General features: G+C 35.9%; 1 protein-coding gene across 1 annotated transcript in view; it reads right to left on the reverse strand.

Annotated features, from left to right (window-relative positions):
* The window catches only part of LRIG2 (leucine rich repeats and immunoglobulin like domains 2), a 63,919-nt gene that overhangs the window by 26,228 nt on the left and 21,158 nt on the right, over window positions 1-16,533 (reverse strand). Inside the window, exons 2-9 of the mRNA XM_061186169.1 lie at window positions 8,094-8,159; window positions 6,561-6,635; window positions 6,265-6,399; window positions 5,576-5,719; window positions 5,309-5,452; window positions 4,295-4,438; window positions 3,951-4,094; window positions 541-621 (exon numbers count right to left, since the gene is read on the reverse strand). Coding sequence (XP_061042152.1) covers window positions 541-621; window positions 3,951-4,094; window positions 4,295-4,438; window positions 5,309-5,452; window positions 5,576-5,719; window positions 6,265-6,399; window positions 6,561-6,635; window positions 8,094-8,159 — 933 coding nt within the window. The remainder of the gene's footprint in view (window positions 1-540; window positions 622-3,950; window positions 4,095-4,294; window positions 4,439-5,308; window positions 5,453-5,575; window positions 5,720-6,264; window positions 6,400-6,560; window positions 6,636-8,093; window positions 8,160-16,533) is intronic.

Below are 16,533 nucleotides of genomic sequence, written 5' to 3' on the forward strand. Positions count from 1 at the left end.
AGCACTCAGTGAGGTATCTGTAAACAACCATCCTGACCACAGATACACCTGTAGTTTTCATATAATAAACTGGATTACATTCCCAGTTTCTCCCTTCTCAGCAAAAGATCATCCGGTCAAAGAAACTCAGACAAGTGTGAAGCCTGGGAGACATTCTTATGGGAGAAGACCTAAACTCTTACTTGAGAGAATCCTCTCTTGCTAAATTACCCATAAATCTCACATGATTAAACAGATCATGGTTCAATTCTGGTTTCAGTGCATTTCTTTTACTTAAATCAAAATTCTAGTTCCATAAATAACTTCTCTTTAAGTGACATAAGGAATGTTCTTTCAGAAAGTGCCCCACCACAAAAAAACAAAATGAAAAACAAACCAAAAAACAAAAACCTTAATAAACAACAAAGCTTCTTCCTTTAGTGGGTGAACCAGAAGGCTCAGACTTTCTAGCCACAGCAAATAGACACAATCCAATCACATCTACAATTGGTTCTTTAAAATATACCTTCATAGACATACATAAATATCATAAGTACGTACAATTTAGTGAGACTTGTGAGTCCAGCAAAGGCTTCACTAGCATCTTCTATGGCCCATGAAATTTCATTGTTTCTTAAGTTTCTATGAAAATGTCAGGGATAGACAGGTTATGTTAGTCAACATGACCATTACACCATCAGGCATCATTCTGACATAGCAATGCTAATTTTAATTTTGATCCTTAGAGTAAAGGTTAAGTTATTTATGATAAACACCCAACTCTTCTTTTTAAAGAATACCTGAGATAAGCATGTAAGAACTAATTCTCGTAAGCTAAGAATTAAGCCGACCTTGATAAATAAATTAAGCAACCTGTTAAGAGTATTAATCTTCCTAGCTAATAGCCCGTAATTGTGTTAGCATATTAAAAATTATAGTCAGGGCCCTACAAAGAGCAGGAGGATTTCAAGATGCAGGGGGTATGGCTTACAAATCTGATTTCAGACTAATGGGATTTTGGGGTGATCCAAGCCTTCCCCTGAGCCCTTAAATCTAAAATGGCTGACAAAAAGTAATGTCAATACAGAGCTTCACAGCTCAACAGCAATTAAACATGCCCCCTGGGAAGTAAGAATGATATACCCATGTGCTAGAGTGATCACTCTGTTTTCTTTAAAAGGAAAAGTATGGATCTTTTAAAATCCACTGTTCCATTCTCAGACGAAATGCAATTGCACCACACCATGTCATCATGGAAGAAGTGCCAGTTAAAGATATTTAATCACTTTTGCTTCCTTAAGTCATCTCATAATAAAGCACAAAGTTTTTTGCTTTATAAGACATATGTAAAGTTATGTGAATAACAGTAAGGAGATAGGAGATCACTCTTCCCATTTAGCTATGTCTTTACCTGAAGTGAAAGCTAAGAAAGATCATTTTATTTTACTAAAGAATAAACACTGAAACAACTGATGGCTCAACTCTGCAGGACTTTTCCCTCTCCTCCACAGAACAGCATAAATAGAACTCACTCACCAAAGTGAGTAAGAAGTATATCTACTCTGGCAAGAGCATTGGTCTAAAGCCGGAATATCTCAGATCTGTTCCTAATTCTGCCTTAACTATCTTTGTAGCATTAGATAATCATTTACGTCTGCAATTACTTTCCTAAACTTTATACTAAAAGTAATAATCAGTGGTGTCATAAAAGAACCTGTCTGCCATCCCATGCACTGCCAAAAGACTACAGCTGCATCTAATATAAATTCCTGAGTTTGCACTGATCTAATTTAACCTCTGATAACACAGAAAAGAGAAAAATTTTTTAAAAAAAGGAAATCACTTTTACTTTTTCAAGGCCAAATCTAAAGGAGGACTACTTCATTAAGTTAAAAAAAAAAGAAAAAAAAACATCAAACACACACTTGTGCATGCATAGACACCTTCACAAAATTATCATGCTTTCTTTGTCACTTATGGTTAGGTCCCAAAGTTGGGAACCTGCCTCTTTTCTGAGACCATTTATCAACTAAACCTGATGACCAAAAAGTCCCCTGTTCAGGAACCTTAAGAATCTACAAATTCTACTAATTACTCTTTTTCTCTTATTCTGCTCTATGTTTGAGATTACTATATTTCATTAAAATACCTCTTCATTCAATTATATTCCATGATCAAGGTAAAACATTCAACTTACAGAACAACAGAAGTTTAGAGTTGAAACTGCCTTTTGCAACCATCTAATCCTATATCCATCCTTCACTGGACATAAAAAAAAGAAAAAAAAAAAAGGGCTTCCGTGGTGGCGCAGTAGTTAAGAATCCGCCTGCCAATGCAGGGGACACGGGTTCGAGCCCTGGTCCCGGAAGATCCCACATGCCGCGGAGCAACTAAGCCCGTGCGCCACAACTACTGAAGCCCGTGCGCCTGGAGCCCGTGCTCCGCAACAAGAGAAGCCACAGCAATAAACCCGTGCACCGCAACGAAGAGTAGCCCCTGCTCGCCGCAACTAGAGAAAGCCCGTGTGCGGTGACGAAGACCCAATGCAGCCAAAAATAAATACAAATAAATAAATAAATTTTTAAAAAATGAAGTTTATTTAAAAAAAAAAAAAAACCCCAGGAAACGCTAAGTGATTTTGTTCGTCTGACAGTAAAATGAAAAGCACATGAGGGACTTCCCTGGTGGCACAGTGGTTAAGCATCCGCCTGCCAATGCAGGGGACACGGGTTCGAGCCCTGGCCCGGGAAGATCCCACATGCTGTAGAGCAACTAAGCCCGTGCGCCACGACTACTGAGCCTGCGCTCCAGAGCCTGCTCACCACAACTACTGAGCCCACGTGCCACAACTACTGAAGCCCACACGCCTAGAGCCCATGCTCTGCAACAAGAGAAGTCACCGTGCACCGCAACAAAGAGTAGCCCCCGCTTGCCGCAACTAGAGAAAGCCCGCACGCAGCAACGAAGACCCAACGCAGCCAAAAATACATAAATAATAAATAAATAAATACATAAATTTATTTTTTTAAAAAAAGCACATGAGCTTTAGTATGAAAAAGACCTGGAAAAAGACCTGGGTTCTAATCCTGGCCCAAACATTTACAAGGTATATGACTTTAAACAAATCATTTAATCTCTCTGAACCTCAGTCTCCCAATATGGAAAAGAGCAATAATATCCCAGTACTCTGAATGCACCTGGCACATATCAGATCATTAATAAATGTTAGTTTTTTCTGTCCAAAGTCATACAGCAAATTGGTAACAGTGAAGAGGTCTCCTGCCAGAGCTGTTTCCACTATACGTCCTGCATCCTTTTAAATGAGAAGTGGTAGATCTGGTACACTACTGGTAGTTCAAGGTCAGAGGAGTAAGAAAATGTGCATTCCTGACACTAGCAACTGTGTTTTATTCCACAGTAACTGGCACAATAAGAGATGCTTTGTTGTTTAGTTAACTCAGAATTAAAGTACAAACTGAAATGGCTAGAGATACATAAAATTTACATATAGGGATAGAGATAAGCAAGACTGTCTTGTCCCAAGGCATAGGAGAGAAGAACTGCAAAATATTAACATACATAATATGTACACTGATTAGTTGTTTTGCTTTAGTGCTTTAAAAAAATTATTAAAAAAAAAAAATCCCGGGGCTTCCCTGGTGGCGCAGTGGTTGAGAATCTGCCTGCCAACGCAGGGGACACGGGTTCGAGCCCTGGTCTGGGAAGATCCCACATGCCGCGGAGCAACTGGGCCCGTGAGCCACAATTACTGAGCCTGCGCGTCTGGAGCCTGTGCTCCGCAACAGGAGAGACCGCGATGGTGAGAGGCCCGCGCACCGCGGTGAGGAGTGGCCCCCGCTTGCCACAACTAGAGAAAGCCCTCGCACAGAAACGAAGACCCAGCACAGCCATAAATAAATAAACAAATAAATAATTTTTAAAAAAATAAATAAAAGGACAGATATACTTACAGTGTCTGAAGATTGGAAAGAAACCTAAATACACCATCAGCAATGTGAGTGACCCTGTTGTCCCCTAAGTTCAATCTCTCCAGTAAGCTCAGACCCACAAAGGCAGATTCATCCAGGCGGGTCAACTGGTTATAGGACAAATCACTAAAAACAGGAAACATGGAAGGTAAAAAATTCACTCTCTTCTAGTTCAACTTTCATATTCTTATTCTACTTACATGATAAATTTAGGGCTTTCAAACTTCTAATAAAGAGGGATATTAGATCTCATTACTGGCCATGGGAATGACTTATTCAATCTGCTCTATCTCACAGCTTCCACTGAAATGCCATCCCACACTTACAGTTCAGACAGTCTTTGGCAGAACTCCCATGCATCAGGGCTGATTCTTTCAACAGCATTCTGGCTCACATAGAGCTGTTGTAACATTCGCAAGCCATACAACCACCCCTTGTTCACTTCTGTAAGGTTATTATGCTCCAGTTCTCTGCAGAATTAGAGAAAGAAAGGAGGAAATATGTTTCAAAACAAGGCATGCAGGACTTCCCTGGTGGCACAGTGGTTAAGAATCCACCTGCCAATGCAGGGGACACGGGTTCGAGCCCTGGTCCAGGAAGATCCCACATGCCGCAGAGCAACTACGCCCGTGCACCACAACTACCGAGCCTGTGCTCTAGAGCCTGTGAGCCACAACTACTGAGCCCGCACACCACAACTACTGAAGACCACATGCCTAGAGCCCGTGCTCCGCAACAAGAGAAGCCACCGTAATGAGAAGCCTGCACACCACAACGAAGAGTAGCCCCCGCTCGCCACAACTAGAGAAAGCCCGCGTGCAGCAACAAAGACCTAATGCAGCCAAAAATAAATAAAATTAAATCTTTAAAAAAAAAAAAACCAACAAGGCATGCAACGACAAGATTCCAAAAATCTTCATTAAGTCTTGCACAGAGAGGCATATACCTTTGCTCAACCCAAGTGAGCAGACAAATTCTATTCATAAATATGTACATGTTTCTTAAGATTTAGTGCAAGAAGCCTATAAGACTGTCTAAAATATCATATCTATAAAATCAACTCACCAAGAGATATAGTATACCTGTTCTGGATAAATCCTGATAATTTTCATCAGCCAAACATTAAGGGAATATAAACTTTTCACATGAAATGTTTGGAAGAATGATGACAAAAATACCAGTTAGATAACAAAGCTTAAATCTTAATTTATTTCACATAAGAGAAGGGAGGAAGAGCTAAAGTACTTTGTTATAATTAAAGCTACTATCCTAGCTGTTCGGCACTGAAAAGCCCCATACTCCCTTCCTAACAATCTCCTATTCTAGTTCATAGTACTTACAATTCTTCCATGTTATCCAAGCCAAAAAAAGCTCCATCCTTGAGTTTGCTAATTCCATTCCGCTGCATTTTCAAAGATCTTAAGGAGTCTAGACCTTGGAATGTGAGACCTTCCACAACTTTAATCCTGTTTCTTTTAAGTTCCCTTTAACAAAAATAGTTTTACAGTCAGAAAACTAGTTTGCTGATTTGCCCTAATAATAATAAAAAGAAACAGACACTATAAGAAAAAACAATCTTCTTATAATCCATCTATTTAGTTACTCACAAGAATTGGAGGTGAGGTAGCCTGAAGATCTTGGGTGGAATCATGCTAATTCTGTTCCTGTTTAACTTTACCACTAATAAGGAACTTGACAAATTATCGAAGCAACCAGTCTCCAAGATGGTTATCCTATTATTGCTCAAATTCCTAAAATGAACAAGATAACAACAAAAAAAAATTCAGTGAAACTAAACATTCTACCACTGTAAAGCTGCCTCAAGTCTATGACTGAGCCCCAGCTCTACCACTTAGCAACCGTATGCAACTTTACAAATCATTTAACTGCTTTGTTTCTTCAAGTACAAAATAAGGATAATACCTACTTCATTTGGGTTGAAACAGTATGTGTGAATATGCTTTGTAAACTGTAAAACACTAGCACTCACGCTAATTATCACCACCATTACACAGGTTAAGCACTGTTTAACAAACTACTCCCATTTACCTTTTACATAACTGTTAGTAAAACACAATCCAGAATTAAATCTCAAAAATTACCCTGGATACTTAATATTTTCTGAAAATAGTGTACTCTTTAAGGGCAGAAAAAAAAACAAAAAAATCTAACCTAGGTTTGTTTCACATAAGCATATCAAAATCACAATAAATAAGACATATCTGGGAAGATAAATATCAATGAATAATAAACATGCCCTTCAAATTAAATCTAGTTTAAACTCTATTTTACTTACAGGTATTTAAGCTGCATTCGAGGAAATGAAGATGTCTTGACTTCTGATATTATATTTGAGCTGAGATCTAAACTCTCGAGAGCAGGGTAAAACTGGAACGCTTCTGCGTTTATTTCTGGGATTATATTATGGACTCTACAAAACAAAGATTATATTGAAGCTATTGCCAGTGATCCACCCTTAACCACAAAAATGTTAAATAATTAGGATCAACAACAAGGGTACCTAAAACAAAAACAAAAAAACTGTGTACTATGCATAATTTAAGTAAAAGACCTGAAATCTTATTTACTTACAAAGAGAGAAGAGTAATATTAGTGGTTGGTTCTCCAAAATATGGGATTTCAGTTAGCTCATTATAATTCATTTTCCTGAGTAGGGGGAAAAATAGATATAAAAATTTAGTGAGGGAAATGCTACCTCGAGTTCTAGTTTCTGGCTAGTACATATTCTTTAGGATAAATGCCAAATTTGAAAAAAGCCTATGACCCAGAATGAGTTAGACTAAATATTTTCTATTGAGAAATTAGAGATTTTAATAAAAAAATGTTTTCATGGTATAGATCTATGATTTGATACCAATATTAGAAAGGTTAGGAAATATTTTACACATTAAATATTTTTAATCCCAGCAAGGTTCTTTGAATAGTTACTTTTATGACAGCTAATTTAAGTCCTTCTTAAACAAAGAAAGAATAATTCATATCTCTCTATATATATTTATTTATAATAAATAAATTTATATAGAAGTTAATTAAGTAAATTTTTAAAATACACACGCACACACACATATTTTTTTGTTACTCAAAGTTAGGGAAAGTTGCTTGAGACCACAGACCTAACAGATTATCTCAATTGTTTTAGTAGCAAATCTAATGCAATCACATCTCACCAACCTGTTTTTCAATCACTGAACAACCTCAACAATCTAGAATACAGAAAAGAAGCCAGAAGTAAAAGGCCTCCAAGTAACCAACTGAAGTTACAAAGTCCATGTAATAAATAATAAAGCTCATGCACTTCCCACTGAGCATTTTCCTTTCCTCAGGACCTACTCTTTCAGCTAATAAGCTTGTCAACTGTTCATTCAGTCCACAGCAGATTAGGGGCAGCCAATTTGAGGCAGGGAAGGAGAGAATGCAGAGACAATGAGAGCACAAAGTACCCCTTGTCAGAAAGAAATTCAAAAGAAAAATTCATTTGAGGATTCTGAGGGTGTTTAGTATAGAGGTAAACAGGCCTCAACAGTTGTGCCTCTGGGAATACCACAATGCAATAACTGATATTAATAATATTTTAGAAACTTCTCTCCAGAAACTACATAATACATCTCAGTACTAAAGGAAACACTTCAATGAAGAGGAAAACTGAATTATATTAACTATCATATTCCAGGTGATACCAAAAATATTGCATTTCATATAAACCTACTTCAGACATGATGCTTCCACCTTAGACAAGTCAAAACATTAAAAAAAGAAAACAAAAAAAAATTTACACAATAGAGTTTCACTGGCTGAAACTCTGGCAAAAAAAAAATAAAATATATTCACTCTGAAGAGGGAAAATCTTACTTTAGGCCCCAAGGAAGTAGAAAAGTATTTCTACGCAGTTTACAACTTGAAATCACCAACGCAATGGCATAATACCCAGAGAGTTTGTGATACTAACAAAGCCAAAGACAAGTTTAGGCTTTTAAACATGTTTTAATCTAAAGTTTTCTTTCCTTCAATTTTTTGACATTTTTCCATTGAACATCCTGAAATTCATAATTCATCAAATCACCTCAAAGAATTTAATGTAAGTTTAAATAAATAAAAATAACTTACACTTCTTGTAATGTTTGAGATTCCAAGCTGATGTTCCAGTTAGACAGCCGATTATGACTCAAATCCCTAAATGGAGGATAAGAGATCATTCTTAGTTTAGCCCTGAAAAGCACACTTAAAGGAAAGGGAAAAAAAAAACAAAAAACGAAACGAAAATAGGAATCTAAAAGCCCTATCAAATGTGAATTTGAGTAGTACAGATAAAAAGAAATGTTTATAAAGGATGAATAAAAATTTATGTAGATTTCAAAATAGCTCTTTTACTTTCTCCTTTTTATGAGGGTTTTTTGTTTTTGTTTTTACTAACTAGGAAATACATTCACATGGTTCAATAATCAAAAAGTATAAAAGGATATACAGTAAAAAGTCTCCCATCCTTGTCTCCAGCCATCCAATTTCCCTCCCCAACAGCAACAAGTGAAAATACACCATTTCTTTTACAGCCTGTCAGATACTTTATGCATGTACCAGAAAAGTTTTACACAAATGGCAGAATAATTTACACATTATTTTGCCCCTTGGTTTTTTCACTTAACAACACATCTTGTAGATCATTCCACAGCGATATTATAGTTTCTTTATCCCTTCTAGTGATTATGTTACACTTTATTATAATGCAGTATGCTTTACATACTTTTGAAAGAAATATATACTTTTAAAGTAACATAATATAAAGTAATATATACTTTTAAAGTAATATATACTTTACATAATATATATTATAATATATAATATATTACACTTTAGCTATAGATAAACTTGAAGATGGATTAGATTTCACAAGTCAAGACAGTGAGCTTCTGTATTAGAATTGGGGTTGACCACATCCTTGACAGAGATGTAGTCTTCCTTAAAAGCAAAAAAAGCAATCTAGCTTCAGGGAAGGGAAATTCATCTCACTCCAAGTTACGTTAATGATGATGATGGTGGTGGTGGCGGCAGCAGCTAACATTTATTAAGTGCCAGGCACTCTTCTTTGCACTTTATACATATAATCTGCCTAAATCCACACAACAAATTTATGAGGCAAATACTTCTACAATCCTCACTTTCCAGACACAGAAACAGACAGAGATTAATAATTTGTCAATCCAAGGTCACACAGCTAATAAGTGAGGAAGTCAAAAACTTGAAATTCCATCTCACTTCTAGTGAGTAGTTTATTAGATACAGCAGAGATTTCACTGAAATTAGTCATGAGTCTAAATATTTAAATAGGCTTAAAAATTCACCTTGCTGCTTTCTGGCATATTTTCAAGACTGAGGTGGAATCTAGCCCACACAAGCTGTCTGCCCAAGAGATGTATTACACATTACAATATGGCTAGCAATAGGGATACACTAGAGAAACATTACAGATCACTTTATCTCACTGTACCACCACGGGCAGTTGACAGATGCATGCAGTTTTGAACGATGTCTCTATCACAGCACAACAATTTGTTCTCAGCTAGTTTCGTGTCTGTCCATCTGTAAAACCTAGCCACTTTCATTTAAGAGCTTAATTTACACCATACTATAACTAAGGCTAGATCAACTGTCACTTTTTCACACAGTTCTAAAACCTTTATTCTAAGATATGTGGCACCAGGTATCAGCTCAAGGACACTCATGAATGGAGGGGTGTGTTGGGAAATGTTAAGAGAGAAAAACATGAATTCACTCCACATAAAAATCTTATATGCAGACACTGTCATCCAATTCACACTTGCTACCGAACAACAAACACAGAATTTCACACGAGTGAAAAGATGTTTATTTACTGTGGTGTTTCAACTTAAGGAGAAGTGCGACTGCTCTAATTTAAGTTAGATACTCCATATTCTACTCCAAGGTGGCTGGTCTGGCAAACAGCTAATATCATCTGTATAGTAGGTTACCACAGCATCATTTACTTCTACATCTCATGCTTTCTGGAATTTTCCTTTTACATATTAAGGGCTTTCATTTTAATCAGTGCCGCTAATGCCTTTCCAAACCCTAACCTCCTTGACAGTATAACTTTTTTTTTTTTAATTAATTAATTAATTTATTTTATTTTTTGACTGTGTTGGGTCTTCGTTTCTGTGCGAGGGCTTTCTCTAGTTGCGGCGAGCGGGGGCTACTCTTCGTTGCAGTGAGTGGGCTTATCATTGAGGTGGCTTCTCTTGTTGCGGAGCATGGGCTCTAGGCGCGCGGGCTCAGTAGTTGTGGCTCGGAGGCTCTAGAGCGCAGGCTCAGTAGTTGTGGAGCACAGGCTTAGTTGCTCTGCATCAGGTGGGATCTTCCCAGACCAGGGCTCGAACCCGTGTCCTCTGCGTTGGCAGGCGGATTCTTTTTTTTTTTTTTTTTCTTTAGTTGGGAAGGAGGAGAGAGGGGAGGAGAGGGGAAGGGAAGGGAGGAGAGGAGGGAAGGAGGGAGGAAAAAAAAGTGTCTCCAGCAGGCGGATTCTTAACCACTGTGCCACCAGGGATGTCCCAGTACTGTGATTTAACAGGCTGATTATCTTAAGTACTCTTGGAGTATACTAAAGACAGGGATCCCAAAACAACTCAAAATTCTGTCTGCTTTTAGGTTTACTTTTCCTTTATCACTAACAGCTTTATACCAAAAGCTATCTCAAAACAGCAGAGTCTCAAAAACAAAAAAGATTAATGATGACTCAAAAGTGTACATATATGACTGGGCAGAAGAAAACTTCAACATCTCCATTGCTACAGGACTTCTTTGCAATTAGCTTGCAGAACTTGATTCTCCTCAAACTGTTGTGATTGCTCTGCATATCCTATAAATTATTTACACCCTGATGGTACAAAATGGCTACATTAATGGCACCTCTGGCTCCACATGGTATCAAGAACTTTAATAATTCATCTTTTATTACAGCTACGTCCCTGTAGATTAGCATGAGTGGGAACTGAGTATAACAGTGAGCTAAGTAAGGCCTTCTCTGAGACCTTTACTCTCCAAACATCGTATCCATAAATATTCAGATGTTAGTGCTGTTAAAAAATAAAGATTATTGACTGTTAAAAAGCTAGACTCTTTAGGCTATGTTTGTCAAGCATTAGATTACTTCACGTATTTAAGTGCATTTTAAGGATATTTCAAGGGGAAAATCTTTGAAAGACATTCTCCATTTCAGGACTTGAACTTAAAAAACAAAAACAAACAGATAAACTAGCATTAGTTTATGTGAACTAAATGAAATTAATGACTGGCCACTGGCAAGAATAGAGACTTTCATTTTGAAAATTATTCAAATTCTTAATCTAAGAGTTTTACATCTGATATTTGAAGTCTTCAAATTTATCTTCTCAGTCTTTTTGGACTACCTTAAAAAAATAAATTGGAAATTTCTTATGGAGAGCAAAAGTGTGTCTGTGTACCTTCATATACCCATGTCATATTAAATGCCAGAGTGAAATTTAGATATAAAAGAAAGTTAATTTACGCATTTTTCAGTGAAGGATAGTAGTTGAGTTGATGTTGAATTTATGTTTACCATTTTGAAGTGACTCCACAGAGTACTACAAATGTTGCTTTCAAAAAAGACAAAAAGGTTACTAAAGTTGACAGTGGTTGTAACCTTAGCACTTAGCACAGTGTCTGGCACATGGTTCAGTAAATGCTTATTGCATGAATACCTGGTGATCAGGTAAGAATATATGCCTCATTCATGCCTCAGCAATGAAGACCCAACGTAGCCAAAAATAAATATATAATAAATAAATAAATAAATCACAGTACTATAAATGAGCGAAATGATAATCCTAAGTATTATTTTTTAAAGTAAATTATGCTGGATACACTCTAATTAGCAAAACAGGGATTTCCATTCACAAAAGAAAGGGCAAATTATGCTGGATAAATACATAAAACATTGTCATACCCAAACTATTGGATATACAATATGTTATTATCTTTTAACTTTTTGCAAAGGGTCCCTTTATCAGAAATTTTGTTATCGTTGAAGTTCACAGTTCAGCCTATTCTCAAAAGCTTGTATTACAGCATGAAGCATAATGCTATTCCAAATTAAAGTTTCATCCTTCAACTGCATTACTTATTTACACTGTACAACACTTTTTATATGAATCCAAAAAGTTGGATGTGGTAGGAAAATGGGAGCATTAATTTTCAAGAATAAGAGGCATATCTTATTTTCTTCCATTATCTTTCCCTGGGTTCTGAATGATTGAAAACATTGCTTCACTGTGGGGACTACAACAACAAAACAAGAAATATGAATTCTACAGTTACCTTTAAGAATAGAGTTTTTGCACTCCCAGTTCTGGTACCTGGGGCAAGTCATTTAACCTCTCTAAACTTCAGTCTCATCTACCATTAAATGAGGATGCTAGTACCTACCTCAATGGATTGCTCAGATGATTAAAAGGATATAAATAAAATGCTTAGAATACAGGTCAGTGTGTAAATAGTAGGTCATTATATAATACTAGATTTGAAATAGAATGATGGTCCAGCACTCTCACCTTTTCTAAGTATTTATCTTTTGTACACACAGGCATAATCCACTTCCCAAGGTGAAATCTTAATTAATTGGAACTACTCCCCTAAATTAGCTTATTAAAGTAGTAAGTTAAATATTGCTTCTGAATTCCAATTTCATGAGAAAGATGCCAATAACAAGGCAGCCCACCAAAGATTCGGTCAAATTATTGAGGTATAAACCTATATCACAAGATATGATGTTTTAGAATAACCTAAGAATTCTATTCTACATATAGTCATATAATTATTAAGAGATAGCTACCAGGAAGTTACTGTAATAGCAAAATCATAAAATAAAAAGAAACTTAAATGTTCAATAAAATGGGATCAGTTAAATAACTTATGAAAGTTCCATACTATGGAAATCTCTGCAGCCAGTAAAAAGCATAGCATAAGGAATATGGTCAATAATACTGTAATAACTTTGTACGGAGACAGATGGTTATCATGACACCAGACTAATCATGGTGATCACTTCATAATGCATGCAAATAAAAAAAAATGCATGCAAATGTCAAATCATTATGTAGCACACCTGAAACATAATATTGTAAATCAACTATATTTCAATTAAAAAATAAAATAATAACAGATATTTATACATAGTGCATAGTACAGCTTTGTGGTGGGGAGGTGTTTCTAAAGAAAAGGGAAAACTCTGTGAAAACTCTGTAAAACTCTGTGGAAGTACACCCAAGAAATAGTTAACAGTGAATTTTCCTTAGGTGGAACAAGGAACTTGTTACTTTTCCATTTTATATGCTTTTGTACTGTTTTAATAGTTTATCATGGGAAAGTATTATTTAAAAATAAAGTCACACATAAAATCTACCTTTAGCCCAGAATGTGACTAGGAAAGATTTTAATTGTTACTTTTCTAAGAGACTAGAATTCTTCTTACAGAATGTTTTCAGAATAATGCTCTAAACTGACCCAATCAGATTAATTATGACACTAGACAAAGGAAAAAATAATAATTAGATGTATTTTGCATTCCTAATCAGTAGTATACCTCAGAAAGATAGTGGAACACACATACTAGATTTAGTTTTTGGACTGATCTATGAAACAGTAAATTGCATTTTAGAACCTACTGTCTGGCCTTCAAATTTCAAGCCAATGAACAGCTGAATTTTTAGCAAGCAGTAAAAAACCACAGCATATTAATCCCATGTTTTTAATGTTTTTTCCATTTAGAATAAAAATAATTCAGCAATAGCAGAACAAAGACTGTTGCTTATACATGAGAATCTACAGAAAGCTAAGATACTTTCCATCATCATTAGTGAGCATTTTCTGACTATGAACTGGGTTCACATCTTATCAGACTATTTTATATTTATATTTGGATAGACTATATTTTATTATAATTATTAAGTTATTATATTTTAGGGAGTGGACAGATATTAAACTTAATATAAACTGTCTTATCACTTATGTTATTGGCAGAGAAGGTCTAATCAAAGCCAAGCATTAGTTGGGTTTCTCATAATTATCTCTTAATACCCATGTAGCTTAACCTGGCACCAAGTCTAATATTTCCTCAAATAAGCATAATTATGCTCAGGGTTGGCTATGCTTTTCCTGCTGCAACCTGCCAAGATTTTGATTATATAACTAAGATGTCATAGTGATTTTGAAATGGATATACAAAAAATAAAAATGTATAAGAGAAAGCCAAAGTTAAGAAGCGTTTAGCTACAAATTTATTTACACCACACTTCATTAATGTTGCACTGTTTATGGTTTAACCTTAAAACTACTCATCACTACTAGTTATTCTGACAGTTATTCCGGCATTTAAGTTTATTACAAACAACACAGTTACAGTCTCCTTTTTGGGGAAAAGTTGGGGAAGGGCAAGAGAAGGAGAGGTAAAGAATACACACACTTTAAAAAAAAACAGGTTTAACAATTTAACCCTATCCTTTTTGTCTCCCACAGTTTATTTTGCATTCCTTTTTTATGACAAAAAATATACCACTTCCTCAGGAGTTGCCCCAGCCCACTTCTCCGACCTTATCTTATACTTCCTTCCTACTCTTTTCATTTACCTCTGAGCCCCTAATTGTTCTATTCCTCTAACTTTACAGAACGAACAATGACTTACTTCCCTCCTCATCAATTTTGGTTTTCTTGCCTTTCTTTGAGCATGTAAACCATGCTTCTCTTAAAGGTATTATCAGTAAGGAAGCTAAATTCTGGTGTTTGCTGTGCATGTTAAAGAGATATTAAAGGAAGAAAAAAAATACATTGTTAAAAAAAAAAACAAAACAAAACAGGTTTACAGCATAGTAAAGAAAGCTTACATTAAATATTCTGGTTTTTGTCCCAAACATGAAATTAATAATTTGGATGGAATCTATTTACTTAAATTGCTTTTATTTTTTTTAATATTTATTTATTTATTTAGGCTGCACCGGGTATCAGTTGCAGCACACAGGATCTTTGTCGCAGCATGTGGGATCTAGCTCCCCGACCAGGGATCAAACCTGGGCCCCCTGCATTGGGAGCGCCGAGTCTTACCCACTGGGCCACCAGGGAAGTCCCTAAATTGCTTTTATTTTTTATTTGCATCAGCTGAACATCTTACCATTTTTGATGACTGGAATAACACAGAATAAACAAGTTAAGTCATTTAGTTTGGCACAGAAAAGAAAACATCATACAAATGCATTCAGATTTTTTTTTAAACATTTTTGCTAAGCTCTTTAATATGATTTGTTTTCTCTACTGCTTAAATGCCAGTTTTCCATTAGGATTAAAGGGCCTTTAAAAAAGAAAGTATACCATATAAAATGTCATGGTCCTAAGATGAGGGAAATATATTTTCTAGCATCAGGAAGCCTAATGATTATCTTAATGTACAAGTAATTAAGTAATTCTTTGATTATCCATGTGCTTACTATATATGTTGTATATAAGGAAATGCAAAATATTTTTAATATAGCGAAACATAATTAGGACAATAATCTCTATAAAAATAAAAGTGTCCTCCAAAGCATAAAGGACTTTTAAAGAATTAAGTAAAGCACAGATCTCCTCAATTAACATTCAGTAAGCAACAACTGTTTATGGTTCAGTAGTTCTTCACCACTGCTGCACATCAGCATTACCAGGGAAGATTCTAACACACTGATGCTGGCGTCTCATCCAGACCAATCAAAGCAGAATCACTGGGGTGTGAGACCTAAGCACTGGTATTTTGCTAAGGCTCTCCAAGTGATAGTCTAACATGCAGCCAGTGCTGAGAACCCTTGCGCTTCTCCAGAAATCTAATAGCCCAAAGCCTGATGGCCAGACGATGCTCTGTTAAGATTCTTTCAATTCTTTTCCTTTTCTCGCCTTACAATGAAACTGTCCTCAAATATTTGACATCTACCATATGCCGGGCACTGCACTAAGTAGTATGGAACAAAACAGACATTTGGGGAGTATATATAATCCCTCCTGGAGTTTACAGGATCACCTTAAACTAAAGTCTCACTGACACCAAAATGCCACTAAATTATATTTACTATCAGGATGAAATTCCTGTAAATCCCTATTTGTACCACAGGAGAGTGGGATAGAAGAAGGAATGGGTGCTTTTATTTCTATTTAATTCTCTTCTGTATTGCTTGATTTCTTTTAATGAGAATATATGCTCTTTTATAATTTATGTATGTTCCCAAAAATAAGATTTTAAAAATGAAGTCTTAGGTAAACGCAGCAAGACATACTAGTACATTGTTGGATAGCTCCTTGGCTACATATCTCACTGGGAAGGAGAGTAAGGATTTGGATTTAGGTATGGGAGTCTATAGCAAGGTGAAATGACCCTAGGTTTCTTTACCACTTTCCAGTAGTAGCCTTGTTTGTCTCTCTTCATCTCTTAATTATTGTTCACTTGCCCAGAAAGATCTTGTCAAAAAGGGCGAAGGTCAACGTTATAAAACTCCTTAGG

This window comes from Eubalaena glacialis, chromosome 3 (assembly GCF_028564815.1).
Source record: "Eubalaena glacialis isolate mEubGla1 chromosome 3, mEubGla1.1.hap2.+ XY, whole genome shotgun sequence".
Taxonomy (NCBI): domain Eukaryota; kingdom Metazoa; phylum Chordata; class Mammalia; order Artiodactyla; family Balaenidae; genus Eubalaena; species Eubalaena glacialis.